This window comes from Canis lupus, chromosome 3 (genome assembly GCF_011100685.1).
Source record: "Canis lupus familiaris isolate Mischka breed German Shepherd chromosome 3, alternate assembly UU_Cfam_GSD_1.0, whole genome shotgun sequence".
Lineage (NCBI taxonomy): Eukaryota > Metazoa > Chordata > Mammalia > Carnivora > Canidae > Canis > Canis lupus.
In genome coordinates this window covers 25483398-25508350 of record NC_049224.1, presented here as the reverse complement: position 1 = coordinate 25508350, position 24953 = coordinate 25483398, and the positions used below count along the sequence as shown (strand labels likewise).

General features: G+C 36.8%; 1 protein-coding gene across 15 annotated transcripts in view; it reads left to right on the top strand.

The window, feature by feature from the left end:
* The window catches only part of ATG10 (autophagy related 10), a 221128-nt gene that overhangs the window by 43594 nt on the left and 152581 nt on the right, over positions 1–24953 (top strand). For 13 of the 15 annotated variants that reach the window (XR_005356789.1, XR_005356790.1, XR_005356788.1 and 10 more), the window contains one exon: positions 13119–13226. Coding sequence is in view for 11 of the 15 variants with exons in the window: in XM_038532420.1 (XP_038388348.1) it covers positions 13119–13226 (108 nt within the window). In the remaining 4 variants the exon portion in view is untranslated. Of the gene's footprint in view, positions 1–641; positions 726–12204; positions 12356–13118; positions 13227–24953 lie in introns of those variants that run through there. The other 2 variants (XM_038532428.1, XM_038532426.1) reach the window with 2 other exon arrangements.

Here is a 24953-nt window from a genome sequence, read left to right as displayed (position 1 = left end):
TACAGCAGTAGGAGAACATGATTAACTCTTGGAAATGAAGAAGAAATATTAAAGATGTCTCCCTAAGATTTGTAGCGTATGTGTGAGGCAAGGGGGTGTGCTTCTGTTCCTTCCGCTATTGGATTTTATCAGACCAGCTTTCTCCTACCTCCTGCCATGATGCAGAGGCAACAGACTTTCTTCTTCTGTCACTTGCTCATGTCAAGCTATGGGAAGCAGGAGTTCTGATAGAAGATACAGAAGGGGAGGGCATTCAGTGGAAGAGCTTTAAACATGTACAGGCTTGGAATGGAAATGACTAAGAGGGCACAGATTGTAACTCATTCTGGGAAATATGTCAGGGCACTTTTGTTACATTAATAAATAAGGCTGAATGGATAACATCTTCCCTCTCTTTTTCCTTCTTTTCCCTCTTCTCTGCCAACAGTGTGAGTTTGCCACATAACCTGGTATTGATCCAAATAGTGGATATTAAATGCCCTTTTTGGCAAGTAGAATGATTTTAGTTAAGTCTTCAATCTCATATTATCCAGGCCCTATGGATAAAAAGCAGTAATTGTACTACTCTTGTGCAGCCTTCTCTAACAGCTTCTTCTTCCCCATGATTGGTCAAAACCCTTTTGGTTTCCAGGAGGAGCCATTAGAATCTGGCCTAGTGTGCTCAGGCTGAAATAGCTTCTGAAGTATTGGCCATTGGCTTCATCCTGCCTCGGCTGTTCCTCTGGGTAAGCTGCAGGAGCTGAGTGACTACCTTTCTCCCACCTCTTTCTGCTTTGCCGTCTGAACTGAGTTGAATGGTGTTTCCTCAAATTCATGTCCACCCAGAATTTGTACATGTGATTTTATTTGAAAATAGAGTCTTTACAGATGTAATCAAGTTAAGATAAGGCTCTACTGGATTGCAGTGTGTCCTAAGTACATTATGACTGATGTCCTTTAAGAGCAGGGAGATTTGGACACAAAGATAAACACGAAGACAGAAGCAGCGATTTGGGCAACAACCAGAACCTAGGAAAAGGCAAGAGAGATTTCTCCCCTAGAGTCTAAAGAGAGAATATGGCCCTGTTAGCACCTTGATTTTGGAATCTGTCCTCCAGATTCGGAATGGTGAGAGAGTAATACATGTCCGTAGTTTTAAGCCACCCATTTTATGTACTTTGTATGGCACCCGTGCCAAGAAGGCCTTTCTTACTTCCGCTTTGCCTTTTTTCACCCTCACAGCAGGAGCCTTCTCTGAGTAAAACTGCCTAAACTCAGGCACCCTTTATTTCTTGAAAAACCAGGAAAGTTAATAAATTATTTGTACTGCTTTGTAAGACTAGTGCTTTGAAATCAAAGTGACAACTTGCTACCCTGATAATTTTCTACTGTGAGACTATCAAATTTCTTTCAATTTACTCTAATTATAAAATTACTTCAGTACTCTTAATTCTCTTGAATGATTTACTTAGAAGAGATAATGTTATAAAAAAGGAAATACTTATGAAAGGAATAAGATTTGGCGTAACTTTAAATCTATAAATTAAGACAGGGAAGTTAGAACATGGGTCATTTATGTGTTTGTTTTTTAAGCTACAATATTGGGAAAGCAATGATAAACCTTTGAGAACATTTCAACTGGAGCAAACAAAATACTTTAAATCTCTATAAAGTTAAATTGGAAGTAGAAACACAGAAAAATTATTTTTCTGCACCAGGTTCCCCACATTCCCTCTAATCAGTTATAGAAGCTGTTGGCCATTCCTTGGGCACAAATAAGCAGGAATGCACTAAGAGGCAAAACCAAATTGTTTAATATAAAAAAAGTATGAGGGCACAGATGGAGGTCCCACATCTATGAACTGAAAATTGAAAACTCAAAATGGGCAAGTAGAAAACCTGAAAACATTATTAAAAAACAAAAGAGGAAAAAGAGGATGAAATCCCACAAAATGCTTAATAGTGAAATTTAATATTGTAGAGATATCTGTTGAAATAAGGAAAATGGAACCAATGTGATTTAAAGTTACTTTTGATGCTTTGGTTCCAAGAAAGGGAAGGAATTTAGCATCATTTAAACTCTAATCATTTTTTTAAACTTTTATGAAATAAGCAGGATGTGTAGGTATGTTTAAACATATAAATGTGTGCTTCTCTCAGATAAGGTCACCAAATTGGCTCAGTAACTTTTTCTGGTCTGATAAGTGGCTAAGAGCAGATCTTTCTGCTCTTTTTTTCCTTGGGACCACTGTGCTTTGCTGTGCTTTGACCTGCATTTGGGCAAGGGAATTGATTATATTAATTCACTGCCCATCTATGAAGGGGTTGGAGGTGAAGAGAAGGGGGACATAGGAGGTCTGAGTTCTTCCAGGGAAAGGGAGCCAGGACAATTATATGAAAACCAGGGTTTTAGATAAATGAGCACAGTGCAAGGCTTCTCAGTATGTTTATATTGAAATGAAGTTGAAAATTGAAAGCCCTTAAAATTGAAATTTTAAGTGGCCAAAAAAAAAAAAATGTCCATTTGAAAAATAGTGAAGATATGCTGTAATTCTGGGAAAGAAATATTGCCCTTGTTTTGGTTTAGCAACTAGAGGGTTAGTTTAAAAAGGAAAGAAAAGGGATCCCTGGGTGGTTCAGCGGTTTGGCGCCTGCCTTTGGCCCAGAGCGCAATCCTGGAGTCCCGGGATTGAGTCCCCTGTCGGGCTTCCGGCATGGAGCCTGCTTCTCCCTCCTCCTGTGTCTCTGCCCCTCTCTCTCTCTGTCGCTCTCTGTGTCTATCATGAATAAATAAATAAATCTTTAAAAAAAATAAAAATGAGACAAAATAAAAACAAAAGTTAACATTGTATGCAAGAACATTTTATGGTTCTTAGAATAATTTTGATTTCAGAGTGGAAGGAAAATTAAAACAATTTTTTAAAATTAAATTTCAATGAATTAACATATAATGTATTTATTATTTATTTATTTATTTATTTATTTATTTTCATATAATGCATTTAGTTTCAGAGGTAGAGTTCAGTGATTCATCAGTCTTAAAGGATACCCAGTGCTCACTACATCATGTGCCCTCCTTAATGTCCATCACCCAGTTACCCCATCCCCCCACACCCCTCCCTTCCAGCAACCCTCAGTTTGTTTCCTCTTATGGTTTGTCTCCCTCTCGGATTTTGTCTTGTTTATTTTTTCCTCTCTTCCTCTATGATCCTCTGTTTTGTCTCTTAAATTCCACATATGAGTGAGATCTTTCTCTGATTGACTTATTTCCCTTAGAATAATAGAGTGGAAGGAAAGTTTTAATGGATTTTCCTATTTCAGGCTTCCTAGTGCAGTGTTACTTTTTCTTTCATGGGTTGGGTCTTTATTTTACTTTATTTGTTTTATTTAATTTTTACAAGGAAAAACAGTATATGGCCATTGTAAAACTCTGATATACTTAAGTATATAAAATGCAGGTGAAAATAGTTTCTTCCCTTTCCTCTGATTCAGGTCTGTAGTTTGTTTTCTATGTACATAAATATATGAATGAACATTTATAATATATTTACATAAATGGGATCCTTGTTCTGTAACTTACCTTTTCCACCTAACATATCATAGTATCTTTCTTTGTGAGCACATATAGAAATATCTCATTATTTCTGATGGTTGCATAGTATTCCATTGTATGGATGATTTACATTTGTTTACTGGAGCCCCTATTGATGAAGAATTAATTCCTTGGTTATTCTCATAGTTATCCTTGTAACTTTAAACAATGTACTTCTACTTACCAGTTTCTCATCTTTGGACAATAGTGATTGAATCCTGCTGTGATAGATGAGGAATTAATGTGCTTATACTATCTCCCACATTCCTTCTTGTTCTTCTGATTTTTATTTTATTTTATTATTTTTTTAAAAGATTTTATTTATTCATGAGAGACACAGAGAGAGGCAGAGACATAGGCAGAGGGAGAAGCAGGCTCCCTGTGGGGAGCATGATGTGGAACTTGATCCAGGATCCCAGGATCATGAGCTGTGACAAAGGCTCAATCACTGAGCCACCCAGGAGTCCCCATTCTTCTGATTTTAAAATTAATTATATTACTATTTTTATATCATCAAGATTTATGATATTTAGATTTTGTTCATTAATTATAATTAGTTCTTTGTGCTTTGTTTATAGATTGATTAGAAATTTAAATCTAATAAAAGTTTATTTGTGTGCTAAGGTAAAAAGATTCATTGCTGGACTAAGTATTGTGATAGAAGATAGTATAATCGTCCGATATGCTACTGCTGTGGAGAGAATGTTTCAGTCAAAATCCTACAGATTCTCATTTCGTTTCATACCACAGCCAGGCCAAGAAAGCTCTTTTAATTGGGAAGAGTCAGAGAGCCTCCAGTCAAGGGCCAATGGTTACAGTGTTTTTGTGTGGTTTAATTTCCAGCCAATGAACAGATGTGTTCAGTAGGCATTCACACAGTAGGTCACACAGATAAAAGCAATAATTATGGATTGTGTCATGTAAATGGTGAAGCAAGGGGGTATCAGCCTTAATTAGATGGGACCCAGTCAGAAGATTTAATTTTTTCTCAAAAGGACAGCCCCAGCTTCCTCAACTGAAGCTGAGCTGCATCTCCATTCCTTTCCCCTAGAAAGTTTTGAAATAAGTGTGGGCTATTTAATAAATGACTGTTGTGTTTTTTAAACTCCAAAATACTATAAGACTAGGGAAGATTAGAGATGTACAAAGCTCTTTTTCAAAGGTGAAGTATGTTATACCCTCTCTTTTCCTTTTGGTTTCTTGAGTTTTTGGTCTTTTGAATTTTTACCTGAGTTACTCATGGATTACTTTGACTGGATATTGACTCAATGGCATTAGAGTCAGCCATGGCCTGGATCTACATGCATTGGAAGGTGTAACTGGGTTCAGAAATTGAAACTGCAGTTAGTGAGATTGCGTGGGTGTTAAGAGTGGGCAAGAGGAGAGGACACACTAGCATATTTAGAATTGTGTTCTGGAGGATCTCTAAATCCTTAACAATTATTTTCCTATGCTATCTGACTTTGGCTTTTAAAAAAATAGACAGATATTAGTTTAATGTCTGATCTACCCAGTGTAATCTTTGCTTTTCAGCAGCAGTGTTCACTTTCTTTTTTTCACCCCTAAGATTAATCAGCTATGGGCAGCTGCTGGTAGTATTGATTTGATCTCTTATGGAGGGAAAGAGTAATCACTCAAGATCTGTGGCCTAGGTTTGGCCTCTTCCTCAGGGTTCCACTGACCCTGAACGTCATGTTGTTTCATCAGTGTTGGCAGTGACCTAGAAACTTCTGCTTGTCATAATTCCTCCCCAACAGCCTTGCCAAGCCCTGCATGCAGCTGGTCATTCTGGGTAGTTAACTTGAGTTTAAGTACTATATGCAATATTTTATTGCAAGGTAGAGCTGAGGCCCTTAGATAAGCATCTATCTATCTATCTATCTATCTATCTATCTATCTATCTATCTATATCTATATATATATATAATTTTAAATATTTTATTTATTTATTTGAGAGAGTGAGGGAGAGAGAGAACATGAAAGGAGGGAGTGGCAGAGGAAGAGGGAGAAGCAGACTCACCACTGAGCACAGAGCCTGATGTGGGGCTCGATCCCAGGACCCTGGGATCATGACCTGAGCCGAAGGTAGATGCTTGAGCCACCCAAGTGCCCCTATATATATATATTTTTAGATAGCAGTGTTTTTCTAGAGAAGATCATTAAACCCTTATTAAAATTCAATAATAGAAGCCCTATAATTGTTTGGATAGCTGGATTCCAACAGGCATAACAGCTATCTGGGTGGCATAGCCCATGGCAATTTGTGAGAAAGCAGACACACACTTGTTCTGTTAGGAAATCCTTAGATCTCCATCCAATACTCAGTCAGCACTACACTAGAAAATTTGGTTGTCTCTGTAGGGTTCTATATGGCTTCCAGGACATTTTTTCCCTAGAAGTTCAAAATTGGAATTTATTACAGCAGTGTGATAGCTTGGAGGCATATGTTCAAAGGGCAGTCAATGAAGTATTTCTTTAATATGAAGTGTTATTTATAGGCACAAAAGGGTTTGTACACTAAAAAAAATAAGTTTCCTTCCTAACTCTCCCACCTGCCTCACCTGGACCTTCAGAGGTTACCACTGATACCAGTGTTTTGGGTGTCCTTCCAGATATATTTATTTATTTATTTTTTCCAGATATATTTAATACACACACAGACATATACAATTATATTTAAATAAATGGTATCATAATATATATGTACACATACTATTCTGCACATTTTTTTCCCCTCAGTGGTCTATCTTTGTTATTATTCCATATCAATACTTAGAGAACTTACTCATTTTTTTTTTATGGCTGAATAACATTCCATTATTTGCATATACCATAATTTAACTTCATTGGTAGGTATTTAGGTTATTTCCAATCGAGTGCTATTAAAGCAATACTTTATACATATCATTGCATGAATTTTATTTCCTGCATGTACAGCTATATCTATAAGGTGCATTTCTGGGTGGAAGATATGTGCATTTTTAATTTGGTTAGTTATTGCCAACTTGTTCCCCAGAGAAGTTATATTAATTTAAACTACCCTGCCCATGGCAATGTATGACAGTGCCTGTGTATTTTTTTCTACATCTTTACCTACACACTTTATTTCATGCTTTTGGTCTTTGTCAATCTGACAGGTAAAAAATGGTATCACGTAGTTTTAATTTGCATTTTTCTTATGGGTAATGTTTTCTTATGTGTAAAATAGGTTTATTTTTATATGGTTAATATCCATATGTACTTCCTCTTTAGTGATCTGTTTATATCCTTTGCTCATTTTCCTGTTGAGCTGTTGGTCTTTTTATTTTTTAAAGATTTTAATTATTTATTTGAGAGGGAGAGAGAAGGAGAATGAGCAGGGGGAGGAACAGAGGGAGAGAGAGAGAAGCAGACCACCTGCTGAGCAGGGAGTTTGAAGCAGTGCTTGATCCCAGGACCCTGGGATCATGACCTGAGCCAAAGGTAGCTGCTTAACTAACTTAGCCACGTAGGCACCCCTGTTGGTCTTTTTCTTACTGATTTACTGGAACTATTAATACATTGGGGGAAATTAAAACTATATATTGACAAAATTAGTCCTATGATATGGGCTACAAATGTATTTTTCATATTTTGATATTTATCTTTTGATTTTATGGTGTTAAGATTTTTTTCCATGATATAGAAATTATTATTTTATTATAACTGTGGGTTTTTATTTATTTTAAAAATATCCTTAAATACATACATAAATATAAATATGAAATTACATATATATCTTTATGTACACATTCATTCCAGTGTTTTCATCTAGCACATTGATGTTTTTGTTTTTCTCATTTAACTCTTTATTCCACATTTTGGTGTAATGTGAAGGATATTCTATGTAGATAACTTGAGTTTTGACTATGAGGCGGAAGTGTTCTTTTTTTCATTAGTGGTGTCTGGAGAACAACACCTGGACATTTTCTATTATTTCTCTTCTGCAGTGACAGAGTGAAGCAACCTGTGCTTAGTGGCGGATGGGCAGTAAGGAGCTCTGATGGCTAAAGTGTAGTTGGACATGGGGTGGTGACAGTTTTGAGTTGTTAATGACAGTTACAGAGGCTTGGGTCAAGGCTGGGCAAGTTGCCAGAAAGTGGAGTTTGAGGTGGTAGTAAAGACCACTTAAAAAGTTGTCTCGGTGCTGTCAAAATGAGAATTCGCTCAAGATGAGAATTCGCAGAAGCCAATTTTGCCTATGGAGAGCTCCAAGTGGGCCATGGTATTCCTGGAGGTTGGGAGTTGTTTGTGGCCATTTCTCCTAAGACAGCTACAGAATACTTACTTGGTTGACTGTTCTCAGAGTTTAAAATGGGAACTTCAGTGAATTAATTAAGTAAAGTAGTTCTCAACGCTGGTTGCTACATTGAAGTTTGCACTGTAGAAAGATTGTGATTTCACTGGTCTCAGCTAGGGCTGAGAACCACTGTTTAATGTAATCAGTTTGCCATACCTTTGAATCAGGGATTGCAGTGCATGTTGCCTCAGTGCTTCCAAATGTGCACACAAATCACCTGGGGTCCTGTTAAATACAGATTCTGATTCAGGAAGTCTGAGGAGGAGCTTGAGAGTCTGTGTGTCTAACAAGCTCCCAGGTGACATGGAGGCTGCTGGTCCCCAGACCACGCTTGAACAGCTTCAGTTTGTTACTCAGTGTGCAAAGCGTGGGCTTACACCACTCCCTGAGAGTCAGTAAGCATGTTTCTGCCATGATCCTGATTCTGGAAGAATTGCTGAGTGTGGTAGCAAGCGCTGGGTCAAGAGGCCTCCTTTCCACTTCCAGCACTTCCCCCAATTAGCTGTAAGACAAGTCTCTCAAAAGTACTTCAGTCCTTCACCCTCTTATCTCTAAAATGAGAGGGTTGAGCTGGATAAATTGCAAGATTTCTTTTGTTCCTACTTTTTCCTGTTCTGGTCTAGGGTATTTTCAGGGACCAGAGGCCAGGTTTTTATGTGGACCCTTTCTTCCCTATGGCCTGGAACCTAGGCCCTAACTTTGGAAACAAAACTAACATATGTTAAAAATTAAAGAAAACACTAAGTTGTAGTCTATCTTAAGTACAGAAAGAATGAGGGGAAGCTAGAGTTGAATGTCAACCAGAAAAGTTGGTCAAAATTTGAGTTAATTATCATTTATTGGGCTAGATGGACGGCAGTGCTAGCTCAGGAGGGCAGTTCTCATGCTTTTACGTTTGCTTGTTTCTACAAAAATAACCTTCCAACAGTGAAGAATAAAACATTTTTCTGCCTTAAATTAAAGCAGTGTAGGAGAAAGGCCTACTTCTGTGGAAGCAAATGTTTGAAAGGAAGCTAAAATGCTTTAAACTGTTATTTTTTCCCTATATTTAATTTTTCAAGGCTAATCTTGATGTTTGAGAGATTGATACCAAAAAGAAAATTACCATGACCAGATAGAGGCTGAATCAAAAGCCCTTGTGCATGATGCTACTTACACTAATAGTAGCATCATGAATTACCTAAAATAGAAATAAAATCCCTTAAATTATAAGTAATATTAAAAATGACATATCTGTCAATTCATTGGAAAAGAGATCAGATAATATATTTAAATTTTATAACAGAGGTGCATAGGAATTTCGGACTTAACCTCTTGATGTCAAAGGAGATGTATTTTGCCTTGTAATTAGGGTTTTACTAAATTATAGATGATCTCAAGGAGAGGTTGTCTGATCAGCACTCATGAAATAGAATAGTTACTCTCATTTGATGAATCAGATTCAGCACACACAGCTTAGTTTTAACTTTTCTCTGCATGTCTTAAGAGTACCTCCCCCCCCATACCTGGATTATTTTTAAATTGCAGACTGCTGGTACTTTTTGATTCACAATCACATACCATTTTGGATTTACTATATTTGGTAAAAATTTTTTATAATCAACTATTGATTATCTATTATAACGAGGGTGTTCATAAATACAATAGAAATCATGTTTGTTTATTTATTTATTCAAGTCAAACTATTTTATTGCTTAAGAGACTCCTTCCATGGTCATAGGAGGATACTGGAAAATCATACCTTGTTTTAAACTATTTAAACTATTTAGTTCCTGAGCTTGGGTGGCTCAGCAGCTGGGTGTGTGCCTTTGGCTCGGGGCATGACCCTGGGGTCCCGGGATTGAGTACTACATCAGGCTCTCTGCATGGAGCCTGCTTCTCCCTCTGCCTGTGTCTCTGCCTCTGTCTCTGTGTCTCTCATGAATAAATAAATAAAATCTTAAAAAAAAAAACCCTAATAACATAATATAGGGCATTTTATAGAAATATTATTTCAGTTGCAAGTGACAGGAAACCCAATCCAAATTGGGTGAAGCCAAGAAGGGGCTTTGGAGGCCAAGTAATTGAAAAATTTGAAGGTAGAACTAGCTTCAGGTATGGTTGGTATGAATAGTGTAATCAAGATCTCGTCTTTCCGCATTTCATGGTCTTACTTTCCTCTGCATGGCTTCATTCTCAGGTTCCATTTAATTATATGATGGCTGCCAACACTGCCAAGACTTTATCTTCCTGGTTCAATTCCAGTAGAAAAGAGAGTATCTTCCCACTCCCCTAACCAGAGTCCTTAACTGTGTTTCATTGGCCTTGAGTAGATTTTTTGCCCCTGCCCGAGTCTCTGAGGCTAGCAAGACTTATGTTCTTATTGGCCAGATCAGAGTCCTGTGATCGTTCTGAGTGTAGGGCAGCCATGTCCATACTTATAGGGGAGAAGGGAATGATTCCTTAGAAGAAAATTGGCTACTGTTCCAGAAGAAGGGGAAATAGATACCTGATGTAAAAAGTAACAATCACTACATATATCTTTGATTTAAGCCAATATTAAGTCATTTAGGTCGTCCAAATGAAAATATTTCAGTGGTTGAGTGCCATCAGGGGCTGTGCTTGTGTTTGGTTGATGCAGAGCTAGAATTTAAAACAATAATTCCATCTACAAAATGTATAAGTTTAATGAAATAATAAAAGGAGATAGTATTGGGGTACCTGAGTGGCTCAATCAGCTGAGTGTGGGACTCTTGGTTTCTGCTTGGGTCATGTTCTTAGTGTCAGACATTGAACCTCCTATGGGCTCTACACTGGCACAGAGTCTGCTTGAGATTCTTTCCCTCCCTCTCTGCCCCTCCCCCTGCTTATGAGTGCATGTGCTTTCTCAAATAAATAAAAAAATATTTTTTTAAAGGTGATAGTTTTGGATACCTGATAGCTTACCTTACAGGGAGGAATGATACTTAAATATTTAGCCATCCATGGCAGTGGAATCAACCAATCAGAATAAGTTGGGTCCAGCCAAAAGAACTGGTGCTGATCAGGACCAACCAGCAAGGTTCTTTTATAGGAGGGCTGGTGGGATGTCCAGCTAACTGGGAGGCATTGTAAATATGCCACCAAGTTTATTGGAAAATATAGTTCCTGCATTACTTTCTTAGAGCTACCATAAGAAAGTACTATGAACTGAATGACTTAAATTTATTCTCTTCCTGTTCTGGAGGTTGGGAGTTGAAATTCAAGGTGTTTACAGGACCATGCTCCCTCTAAAGGCTCTAGAGAAGAACTTTTCTTTGCCCCTTCTAGCTTCTGGTGGTTGATGGCAATTGTTGGCATTTTTTGGCTTGTAGATATACCACTTCAGTCTGTGCCTCTGTCTTCCCATGGCCTTCTCCCCTGTGTATCTGTGTCTCTGTAGCCAAATTTTCCTCTTAAGAGGACACTAGTCATATAGGATGCAGAGTCTACCTTGTTCCAGTATGACCTCATCTTAACTTTAGTACATTTGCATAGACCCTGTTTCCCAAAAGGTCACATTCACAGGACAGGGATTATGAAGGGACATTATTTAACCTAGTACTGTTACTTAAAATCCAATGCTCTTACATAGTTGGCATGACACAATTTTTAAAAAATATTTGTTAATTTTATTTTTTATTTTTTTTTATTTTTTTTATTTGTTAATTTTAAAGAGGGGGGAGGGGCAGAGGGAGCGAGAGAGAAAGTCTTAAGCAGACTCTGAGCTGAGCACAGAGACTGACATGGGCTTGATCTCACCACCCTGATATCATGACCTGAGCTGAAGCCAAGAGTCAGACACTTTGACTATGCTACCCAGGTGCTCCAGCATGACACAAATTAAAAAAAAAAAAAATCAATGTTAAGTCATTTACAAACACTGTAAATTTTTTCTTCCCTTATTGTGTTGTTAAAAACTGAGTTTTTAAATCTTAGTAAAAATATTTAAGTGAATTATGAATTATTTTAGTTGGAATGCTATTCTGTATTTTTGTTACTGCATCAGATTAAGTAATCACATCTTCCTTAATTACAGCTAAATTCTGTTAAAATGTGAGTGTTAGTGTGACAATTGGTGGAGAATTAATAATATTCATTGATAAGTGAGTACATGTATAAGGAGGTATTACATTTTTATACATGACTTTGTTGAATTCAACCAAGTTTTGCTTAAAAAAATGGAACTGATGATGATTAGATAAACATTATCCATTAGCATATTTAATTTTTTTAAATTTTTAAAAAGATTTTATTTATTTATTCATGACAGACAGAGAGAGAGACAGAGAGAGAGAGAGAGAGAGGCAGAGACACAGGCAGAGGGAGAAGCAGGCTCCATGCAGGGAACCCGACGTGGGACTCGATCCCGGACCCCAGGATCATGCCCTGGGCTGAAGGTGGCACTAAACCGCTGAGCCACTGGGGCTGCCCCCATTAGTGTATTTAAGAGCAAGTATAAGAAAGAGGTGAGAAGTACAACTGATAAAGGGCTTGGAAATTATATCTTCTAAGGAACATTTGAAAATGGTGGTAATTGTCTTCAAGTCTTTGAAGAATAACTTTATAGAGAAGAGTTTCGACTCTGGAGGGCAGAATTAAAACCAGTGAGTTAAAGTTAAAGAGAAACATTTCAGTGCATTATAAGATAATATTTTCTCTATGTACCATGCACCAAAACAGAGGTGGTGGTCATAAAAGGGAGTAAAGGAAAGGTTCCTGGACGTGCTTAGGCAGGTGCTGCATAATTACCTCCCTGTGATGTTGTAATGGAGATCTTGCCTTGAACAAGAAATTAAAGTGGAAGGTCCCTTCTAGCTTCAAGATCTGTTGCAAATCCTCTTTAAGTTTCTTTCTATATAGGCAATGAAATCAATATTAATATGTCACAAAATATTTTTATAAGTTTAAATGCTTTTTAGCAGCTACCAACTGCTAAAGTTTTGAACTATGACTTCTATGCTATGGACTGCTTAGAAGAAAAAGGAGGGGGGATATCTAAGAGAAGAGGAAATATTAGTAAGTGATAAAGGTAGGGGATTAAAATTTACATCCAATGAGAGCTTACTCTGTTCAGAGTTTATTGAATGGATTTATATATCCATATTATCTCCTATCATTTAATATACTTTTCTTTACTCAGCTTTAAATTTATGAGAAACTGTAGTTCTTAAAATGATGTTTTCTTAAGATAATTGGCATTTTCTTTTGTATTCTTTGTGTGGAACACAGGACTGTTCTGAAGGCTACATGTGCAAAACACATTTTCAAATTAAACCTGGGATGCCGATGTCACCTCCAGGAACATCTGCCCATATACAGACATGTCTTCCCATGGAGGTAAGTGGTTTACTATATCATATTCTCCTTTTCAGTCTTTGTGAGTATAAATTAAACAGTTTTAATCTGTTAAATATATATTTGAAAAACATAACTGGCATTGGATCCTGGGCCTGCTGTAGGGAGAGAATTGAACATCATGGGTTAGAAGGTATTTTCTTGTATAATATTGAAAGCAGAAATTGTGGTAAAGTTAAGATCCACTTTGAGTCTATGCAGACTGTGGATTAGAAGACCACAGATACCTTCTGTTGCCTGTTGATTTTTCCCCAGTGAGATCCTCCCAGGACAATACAGATCTGTCCCTCAGCTGATTAATACATGGCAGGAGACCTCTTTGCCTAGTCTGTCCTTAACTGTTTTCTCCCATGTCCTTTAAAATATGCTGGATCTAGGTCTCATTCCTTAGGGGACTTTAACCTTGACTTGAAAATCTTGCTATATTAAATTTTAATAAGGTGCTAATGGCTTAGTGGTTTTCTGGGATACTTTCAATTTTATTTTTATCAAAATGCAAATAGCCGTCTTATATTGCTATTGTTAATAAGAATTTTTATATATCCATGGCAAAAATAAACAATAAAGAAATACATAGAGTAAAAAAACCTCCCATATGTCCTTTAACTGGAGGCAGCCACTATTAATATTTTAGTAAATATACTTCTCCACATTTTCTTTTTTAAAAAAATATTTATTTATGTATTTATTTATTTATTTGAGGGACAGAGAGAGTGGAAGAGAGCACAAGCCAGGGAGAGAGAGAAGCAGGTTCCCCACCAAGCAGGCAGCCCTACTCTGGGTCATGACTTGAGCGAAGGCAGCTGCCTAACTGACTGAGCCATCCGGGTGCCCCAACACACATTTTCTATCATACACACACTCACATATTTTTTGTTTGTCCAATGAACAAGTCATGTATCATGGAGATCTTTCCATGTCAGTAAATGTAGGATTCCATAGTTCTTTTTAATTGGCTTCATTGTGTTTCATTCTGTGGCTATACCATAATTTTGTAGAGCCCATTCTGAAGTAAAATACTTCAGTAAGTAAAATGGGAGAGGGCACTTTTCTTGTGAAGGAAGAGCCCCTTTCCAGGACCTGTTAAAGTAGACCCATTTGCCAATCTAGCCCTAACCCTCCCTCTTCCCTGCCCATGTAGGATACTGGCCTAGAGATGACTCTTGCCAATGTGATTCAGTTTTTGCAAGTTATTCTTGAGGGTATTATGTTTGGTAATAAGCTAAGTGCCCCTGGGTGGGCACTCAAATCCTGATTACTGCTTCTTAGTTCAAATAACCAACATCAAATCTGAGGCTGAGCATGTTAGGAAGCTTTTAAATTCATTACATATTGACTTAAAAATGCACATGGAAATGGTGATTTAAAAGATGAATTACCAGTTTATGCCTAAAACGTTGGCAGAGATTTGAAAAGCACTAAAAAGTGGTGTTGACAGTGTGAGGGAACTGACACTTTCTGGTTGATGTTTTAACTTCACAGAGTATAAAGATGGGCACATACTATGAACAATTTATTCCAATTCTAGGAATTAACCTCATCAAATACAAATCTTTTCAACATTTTTCATTTTAAACATTTTCTAAAAAATTTCAAATATGGCCCCACATCAGGCTCCCTACTCCATGGGAAGCCTGCTTCTCCCTCTCCCTGCTACTCCCCCTGCTTTTGCTCTCTGTCAAATAAATAAATGAAATCTTAAAATTTTTTTTTCAAACATGAAAAAGTTGCGAAAGTTTTGCAGTCAATGTCCATATCCTCCTAGATTTTTTCATTAACACTTGCTGTGTTTGCTTTATTATATGTCTGTCCCTCTATTCATCTATTTTTACATCTTATTTTTTATTTTATTTTATTTTAAAGATTTTATTTATTTATTCATGAGAGACATGAGAGAGAGAGAGAGAGAGAGAGGCAGAGACACAGGCAGAGGGAGAAGCAGGCTCCATGCAGGGAGCCCGACGTGGGACTCGATCCCGGGTCTCCAGGATCACGCCCTGGGCCGAAGGTGGCGCTAAACCCCTGAGCCACCCGGGCTGCCCTACATCTTATTTTTTAATTCTTTTACCTCAAAGTAGATTGCAGACAAATACTCATAGAATAATTAGAAATGCATACAGAGATTTACCTGTAAGTACATTCATTTTAATATTATGTATACTAGGAAGAAATGGGAACTGCTGAGATGTATAATAATGGATTGGTTAATTATGGCACATTTTTATGATGGCATTTTTGATTCAGTATGCTTGGAATATGGCGTGAGAGTTTGCAGTTCTAACAAGTTCCCAAATGATGCTGCTGCTGCTGGCCCAGGGTCCCATTTTGAGAGCTACTGCATTGCTCTATGATTAGAATGCTTAGCATATTTGAGATGCTGCACAGCTGAGATGGTTAGTTAATATAATGTATGACAGAGTCGATATTGCAATAATCTTGGTGGGATGAGAGATGTCTCAGGTTGGGTTTGCCAGAAGCAGAGCCTATGATGGAGGTGCCTGTTCAAGTGTATTGTTAGGGATGAGCTTGTAGAAGAAAGAGAGTGACAGAAGCAGGATAGGACAAGAGATAAAAGCTAAAGAAGAATGTGGTCTCCGCTAGAAACCAGCTTGGGTCTGATCCCATGGGAAGTTCTGGAGCACAAAGGACACCCAGAATTAGTTCCACTTTGTGTCATTGGGATTGGTCTTTTGTACTCTGTGACAATTATTGACTTGTCCATCAACCATTGGATGAAGTGGAGTTGAACATAGCTTCCCAAGCAGGGTGGCTCCAGAGTTACTAAGTGACTCTGCTGTGTATTATCAGCTAATGATCAAAACAGCTAAGTGGGATGGGTGCACTGGCCTTAAGGAGAGCTGGAATGGGTATCAGCAGTTGTCTACTGCCAAAGAGTAATGTGAGACCAACAAAAAGGGATCTACAGGGAAGTATATATTTAAGTTCTATATTTAGATCAAAGGAGGGAGACAGTACTGTTTTGGAAAATCTTTATTTTTCATAGATATATATCATTATGTTAACATGTATTTTATTTTTTTTTTGTTTTTTTTTTTGTTTTTTTTTTGTTTTGTTTTTTTGTTTTTTTTGTTTTGTATTTTTTTGTTTTTTGTTTTTGATGTTAACATGTATTTTTTTTTTGTTAACATGTATTTTAAATGAATTAATAAATATATTTTTAACAATTTTAGTTTTAATTGCTAATACAGTGAATGTCAATAGCTAGAACTCTCTAAAACAAGCTTGTTGGGAAAATGGGTTGAGACTAAAATGTTTGAGAACCATTGATCTAGATAAAGAAAATACATTATTATTATCATATGTGAAGAATACTAATAACTAGAAAATATAATAAATACACAAGTAAGAGTTGAAAATAATGAGTTTCTGAAGATAGAACTAGTTCCTGTTTGAAAATTTTTCTAGGTAGTTCTCTCTAATGTTTAGCATTGCCTAGAGTGAAATTGGTCAGTTTGCAAAATTGTATACTCCCTCCCCTTTCGTGATGATATTCAGCAACAGAGTGGATAACCCTCTTTCTGGAGCATCGAGTGGTCATTGCCTGAAATGCTTAGATGCTTAAAACACAAGGCAGCAGATGATGAGTGAGTCAAGTGGGCCGATGGGAAGTACACTGGAGAAGTAGAGATGGCATGACTCATCCAATAGGGGCAGTAGATATGCATCTCCAGGTGGATTTTATTTTTTTATTTTTATTATTTTTTTTAAGGTTTCATTTATTTATTCATGAGAGATACAGAGAGAGAGAGAGAGGCAGAGACACAGGCATAGGGAGAAGCAGGCTCCATGCAGGGAGCCCGATGCGGGACTCGATTCCATGACCCCGGGATCACGCCCTGAGCCAAAGGCAGATGCTCAACTGCTGAGCTACCCAGGTGTCCCTCCAGGTGGATTTGAAAGATGAGGCACAGATCTATATTTTTGTGTGTTGGCTTAATTATAACAAAACAAAGCAAAAATTGTGGAGGTCACATAGACTATCCTTACACTCTGCAGATAGTCCTCAGGCCACTGCTGTGGTAACCTAGCCTCTATTATTATAGAAGGGAGTCCTGCATTGTATAAAAGACTAAGCTAGGGGACCTCTGCATTCTCTTCAGAATTTAAAGCCCAGGGTACCTGGGTGACTCAGTTGGTTGAGTGTCTGCTATCAGTGTGGGTCCTGGAATTGAGACCTGTATTGGGCTCCCTGCTCAGCGGGCAGCCTGCTCCTCCCTCTCCCTCTACTGCTCTCCCTGCTTATGCTCTCTTGTTTTCTATCAAATAAATAAATAAATAAATAAAAAAAGAATTTAAAGCCCCAAAGTTCCATATCTCTACAATTCCAATTTAAAGATATTCAAAGGAATGCCTCTGTGAATAGTTGTTTCATTTTTGTTTTTTTAAATTTTGGCCATGTATGATGTGGGAAATCAACTCACTTCCTTGTTCTAACCAGAACCAGCTTTCTTGATTGTAGAAAAGTGGCTGGATTCATAATTTTTATGAATATAAGATTATCTACAATGGTATGTAGACGATCACAGGATTTTTAGAATCAAAGCAAAATATAATGGAATATATAAATGAAGTAATTTGTGAGAATCATACTCTATACCATCTTTGAATTTTTAACATATAATTCAAAATGATAGTTAAAAGAATGAGATGATATTCAGAAATCTAGTAAATATATTGGGGTGTTGTTTAGTACTAGTTTAGAGGAATAGGAATTCTTCTAGTCTAATCATAGTAGATAAGAAATTTATTGTTCAGAGTACTTAATATGATTTGCTTGTGACATTTCTAAGTTTGTGAAATAACAACCAAGACTGGCAATTTTTGAACAAGATATTTTCTTTAGCAGTGACCGAAAGAAATCCATTGCCTTAATTTAAAATCTTTGATATAAATGAATATTTTCACCAGGACCCAACATAACCAGCTCTGGTCTTTGAAATATCTTATGTAACATTTACTTCCATAAATAGATATTGGTGTTAATACTTCACTTTATCACCTTATGATTTTTGGGATTTAAATGAATACTTTTCTTAGATAAATTAAGTTTTGATCATTTATTTAACAATAGTAAGAAACATTTAATAATTGGTCTGCTTTAACAAATATGATGTTTTTGTAATTGAAGCCTTACTTATATATATTAAATAATTATTTAAAAATGGAAATGGGAACACAAGCTTAATTTTTTGATGAAAATTTGTCATTATTAAAATGATATGTGTATATTATTGCAAAATAACTGCCAAACTTTAAACATATTTTGTAAGACTCTAGATTAACTCATTAGCTAATAGATTGCAGTGACTAGTGTGGAGAAACAAGGTGATAGTTTTCTATAATGTATAGCATTAAGCCACTCTTTTTTTTTTTAAAGATTTTATTTATTTACTCATAAGAGACACAGAGAGAGGCAGGGACATAGGCAGACGGAGTAGCAGGCTCCCTGTGGGGACCCCGATGTAAGACTCAATCCCAGGACCCTGGGAACACAACCTGAGCCAGAGGTGGATGCCCAACCACTGAGCCACCTAGGCATCCCACATTAAACCACTCTTAATAAAAGGAAACAATGAGATGAATATTCAACATGGGTATTGACTGTTAATAATCAGTAGTAAAAATGATCAGTGAATGTTTAGAAGTGGAAAATCTCTGATAAATTCTTACCTTATAGAACTAGTTTCTGGCTGACGTTGCTTTGCAGTTTTGTTTTATCTCTAACTTCTTCATTTATGAAATTCTAAATCGTTTTGATAGAATGGAGATGCCCAGATTTTGCCCTTTGATTAATTCATATCTGATACCTAAACATATTTATTTTAAGTAGGTCAATCATTTTTTATATTACTGAAGTTTGGATTCTTCTGTCTAAGGTTAGATAGCTAACGTTCCATGTCTTCCTCTTGAAGAGGTATTAGAGATGGGTGCAGAGCATATTTTATTTATTCATTTATTATCTTCATTACCTAAGAGCCTCAGGTTGTACCTTCAGATTACATTTTTTAAAACTATGAAAATGATAGAGTCATAAAAATAGCAATAGTATGCTACTGAAAAAAGGATTTTTGTCCTAGGGCCTTGTTGTTCACCAGCTGGGACTTTCCTTAGTCCAGGGAAGGTAAAATATAATAGAGAGCCCTCAACAAAAACAACCTATCATAAATTCCCTGAAGCATATAGCCAAGAATCAGTAACTGGAGATGATCTCAATTGCCGAAAGAACATATTCAAGAAAATGATGATCTTCTGAGGTAACCAGGTCTTCAAATATACTCATTTGCCCTAAGGATTTTAGTGGCTTCTAGGATGAGTTCTATTTTGTATGTCAAAATAGACTCCTATGTCAGAATATTGTGTTTTTTTTTTTAATAATGGAATAAATGACAAGCCACAGTTCTCAGTTGGTGTTAACAATTTCTCTGTAAAGCAACTGCTATTTTTAGACTACAGTATAGACATGTTGGTAAATGTAAATGATGAGTAATAAGCATGATTTTCCCCAGTATATGAAAATGAAATTATTAAAGCAATGTTACACATGGAAGCATGTGTAGTAGTCACTCAGTATTTACATATTGTTATGATGAATCTAATGTTGATAGATAAATGGATTTCTAAAGAAAATAACTATTAATACAGCAGACCCAATCCCACTTCTATGTTTTTCTTGAGATATTTTGAAAAAGTTAAAAGACACAGCAAATATTAACTTTATTTAATTTGGAGTGAAAACATATGGCATAGAGTGATGTGGTATTTGAGAGTGGAGAGTATTGGATATTCTCAAAAGCAATCAGGTCTGATTAGGATTTGCAGCTCTAATAAAATTGTGGACTATTGCACAGGTTATAGTATTTTTTAACCAAATTATGTTTCTTTACTATATGACAGAAGTGTTAACTTACTCTTAGAACTCATCAGAAATTACATATAAAGATGTAGCACTAAAACTGTTTGATCTAATGAAATCTTAGGAGTGTTAAGGCAACTTGGTGTTCTTTTGTTAAGCCAGGGAGTCTACAGGGAAATATTTCACATTCTCCTGACTCTTCCTTTTTCTCCAGGCCCTTGCTACCTGAATAAATATAACTTCACAAAAATTCAGAAACTGTATTGGGTTCTTTGAGAACCTATAACCTAAGTGGCTTCTTAAGATTACTTCTACATTTAAAATTCTCTGTGCTCTATTCACCTTGGCAGAGCAAAGAGAGCATCTAAATTTTGAGAGAAATCAAGTTGAATCAATTCAGGTAGTAAGTAATTCTTTTTCTATTTATCATGCTAGGAAAAAAGTTTTCATAAAGGCACCAGATCGAATCATTGTATTTTAACTCTGCAGCACATTATATCTGAAAGTTTCCTTTATGTATAGTTCTAATATTGAGGGTTTTTTTAAAAATCAAAAGATTACTTCTAGCCATAGCATATGTACTTGAGAGACTACTGAACTGATATTTCTGTAAAAAAATCTCACAGGCTTTCAATGTGGAATGCTTATGTCCACCTGTAAAGGTCTAACAAGAACCAATTGTTTCTGAGAAGGACACTTAATGTATTACTTTAATTGTTCTATTTACATGTTCCTCTCATTTCTTCTAATGAGTTTGAGATGCTTTCCATGAAATAGCTTTAAAAAATATACTTAATGGATTGATAGAAGGCTTCAAGCTTTATTTATTTTTTTTTAATTTTTATTTATTTATGATAGTCATACAGAGAGAGAGAGAGAGAGGCAGAGACACAGGCAGAGGGAGAAGCAGGCTCCATGCACCTGGAGCCCGACGTGGGATTCGATCCCGGGTCTCCAGGATCGCGCCCTGGGCCAAAGGCAGGCGCTAAACCGCTGCACCACCCAGGGATCCCGGCTTCAAGCTTTATATGGGTCTTTTTTCATGGAGAATTTTTGAGCAGATCTTGATTTTATAATTGAATTTAAAATAAATGAAACTGAAACCGTTATTTTGTACTTCTTTCTCTCCCTTTGATTTTTTTTTTTGAAGCCAGTAGAAATGCCATGTGTGTAAAGGGATACATTGTCTAGAGCTTAAATTGAAAAGGTTAATTAAAAAAATATATTTTCTGGAATGAAAAAATATGTATTAGCATAAATTCCTATGCAGGACTCAAAAACAATGTTGTCATATATTCTAAAGAAATTGATTGTTACAATGGAAATGTGTGATCTCGTGGTGAACTATAATCTTCAGATGTTTAGAGGGTTGTTTTTTAGTAGCTTGAGTGAAATTAGTTACTTTTAGGGATTTTTTTTAACAGTCAGATAAAGATTAACTGTGTATAGAATATTATTTTACTACAGAACCATTGATCAGAACTAGGGCCAGTCATACATGGAGATTGCTACTTATATAAAGTAGCAATATTTCTTCTATAGCCCCCAATATTTCTTCCACTAGTACCTGAGGTTAAAGAGCTTTTATTAAAAATGCAGATGGATTATTTTTCAGGAAGAGAATAAAACGTTTTCAAACTGGATTAGTGGTTCAGAATTGTATTATTAGAGTCTGAGCATTGATCTGGTTAGGTTACTCTGATCTCCACTATGTTCTTAGCATCTAACCTAGTGCCTGGCATATAAATGCCGAAAACTAATATAGTCTGTATTTTGCTTTTTGTGGATTGAACTGTCTAGAATTTTCTCCTAATACACTGCTAACTTAGCTAAAAGTTAGCAATGTTAGGATATTTTATCATTATTAACTTATTGTCTATTTATTAAGCAGCACTTAATTTTTAAAGTGAAAAGCTAAGGGGAAAAACTCTAAGGTGTTAAAGTGTTTTTAACAGTTTTGTTTTTCATTTCATAAATGGGATATGGTGCTTGCAGATTTATTGTTTTAGAGGTATTCTTTGCTCTCAGCACAGTATTAGTCTTTTGCATTTGTGATAATCCTTGAAAAGCTACATCTAGTTCTAGCTGACCCCAAAGGAGCCTTAGAATACAGAAGACAGGTCTGTCTCAGCTATAGTTTAGAGTGGATTGAAAAGAGTAGGAAGGCTGTCAAGCTGGCGGTGTTACATAAAGAACATCCAGATGGATGCCTGAAAGAATGCCTTCTTTGGCTGGTGGGTCAGAGGGTACAGCTGTCTGGCTGATTAAATGTGGTCTCTATACTCTTATTGCTCGTCCCTAGCTTATTTCGAAGGGAAAGACAAGTAGTTGTACTCTGAAAGTGATAAGGCTCTTTCTTGGATGAGATAGCTAAAATGACCACTGATAAATCTGAAGTGACATTATTAGTGCTTTCTTTCCAATAATTATTTATGAAATAGTTCACTCTCAACCTCTCTTTAGGTTTGTTGGATATGAAACAAAGGGGAAATAATATAATGATAATCTCAAACTATGAAATTCTCCTGTTTATAAACCTCCTTATTTTCAACTGTATTTAAACTTTTTCTCCCTTTGAATGTGCTCTGTACACTTTTGTTTTTAAAGATTTTTTATTTATTTATTCATGAGAGACACAGAGAGAATCAGAGACATAGTCAGAGAGAGAAGCAGGTTCCATGCAGGAGCCCGATATGGGACTCCATCCCAGATCCTGGGATCACGTCCTGAGCCGAAGGCATATGCTCAACTGCTAAGCCACCCAGGCATCCCTGTACACTCTTTTTGTCTCAAGACCCTCAATAACATCAGTCCCTTTTTTTATTTCTCTTACCTTCTTGCTTAGTTTTGACCTTGCCATCTCAGTAACACTCACAACACCTAAGTCCCATGCTCCTATACCTTTACGCCATACTGAGGTTGCCACTTCCTAGTCCTCTTCTATAATCCCAGCTCGCCTCTTTCCTTCACTACCTTATTTCTTGAATAAGTAATCTATAATACCTTCATCTTTGTCACTCATTTCATCTACAACTCTTTTTCTGTTGATACCTATCAAAATCAAGGTATGGAAATTGATTTCTTCTAAGTTACTAGTTACCTTGTAATCACATCTAGTGTTTTCATCCTCCTTGACCACATTGCAACATTTGACAATTATTGACTAGCTCTTTCTTCTTAAATTCTCTTTCTTTTTTTTTTTTTTTTTTTTTTTGCCTCTGTGAGACTGTTGACAAAGGATTATTCTTATTCTAGCAGGTTATTTTCACTATTATTCCATGGCTAATATTTTCCCTAAGTCAGAATCCATGGGTTGTGTTGAAGGTCAACTCATGCAAACACAGATCAATCCAGAGGGCAAGCATGGGGCTGAAAATGAGAAGCCATATCAAGAGTCATTACTATAGAATCTTGGGTAATTACCTCAAGTAAAGCTGCAGTGCCCATAGCATTTCTGTTTGACAGTTGGCATTCTGACAAATCAGACTGACTTAAAAACACATGGTTAGAATCTGACAACAAAAAACTTGAGGACTGGGATTCCATCTGTCCCTCTGTCCCTCTGGCTGCCTTATGAACCCATCGACCAATCTTGGTTTCTACACTGACTCTCAATACTTGGGGAAGAGGCTGTAGCATATGCTGGACATTCTTGAAGTGGGATTCTAACTTCCAAAAATGTTTTTCCAAATCATACTCATTTGGTGACACAGGGTGTTGGAGTTAACCAGCCAGGAGGAGTCTGGTGTCTTTTTTTTTTTTTTTTCTACCACTTATTACGTCTTGTGTTGTTGGGAATGATACAGAAGGTAGTGGTGGGAAAAAAAGAGAGGCTCTGCCCTAGAAGCAATTTTGGGTGGAACGTGAGAGTGTTAAGACTTTAGATTGGTTTGAGAAGTAATTAGAGTTTTTTTAGTGTGGTTTGTCTATATCTCCTCCTTCTGAGGGGTAGTAGGTTCTCCACATTAGGGCATTAACCAGCTTGCTGGTGTGTCATTAGGTTCCTAAATCTGGAATTTACATTCAAGTTAGTAAGGAGTACTGAGAGTCAGAGAGACAGACCAAGTCAGAATCTGTTAAAGCTGAGATTGAAGCCCCAGGAAGTGCAGTACAAACATTGACACTTCCTTCTTCCCCCAAAGTAAAGGGAAGAGGACCTGAGTGACTGTCCCAAGCAATTTGGAGTGTGCTGGATCTTTTTTGCATTTCATGGATGAGTAGTGTTTGAGTGTGTCAGACATGTTTAAGGGTTAGGCAAGAGTGAAGAGGTAGTGTGGATATGTGGGTAGGAGAATCAGATGAGGTCTATAATTTGAGTGCTTTCTCCTAGCTCTGGTCCTCGTCCCTGTTCCTTGTTTTAGTCTCTTGCTTATTTGAGGGTAACTGGTGAGTCTTTCTGGATGTTCTGCAGCTGTGGCAGGTATTGGTTGGTAACTGGGGTTATTTATATCTTTGCTCAGAGGTGATGGGAAGCAGCTGAGTGGAAGTTGTGGCATCTAGTGTTATCTCCCCTAATCAACTGCTGCTCCTTCAGCACAGGATCCAGAGCTTACTTATTTTGTAGCACTTTCTCAGGAACTCATTTTGAATGAGGGATATACCAGAAGATGTATTATAAAGAACAACCTATAGAAAGTTTTATTTTTTTAAAGGTTTATTTATTTGACAGAGAAAGAGAGAGAGAGAGAGAGAGAGAGAGAGAGTGAGCGCATAAGCAGGGAGGAGAGGGAGAAGGAGACTCCCTGCTGAGCAGGGATTCCCAACACAGGGCTCCATCCGAGGACCCTTAGATCATGACCTGAGCTGAAGGCAGATATTTAACCAACTGAGCCGCA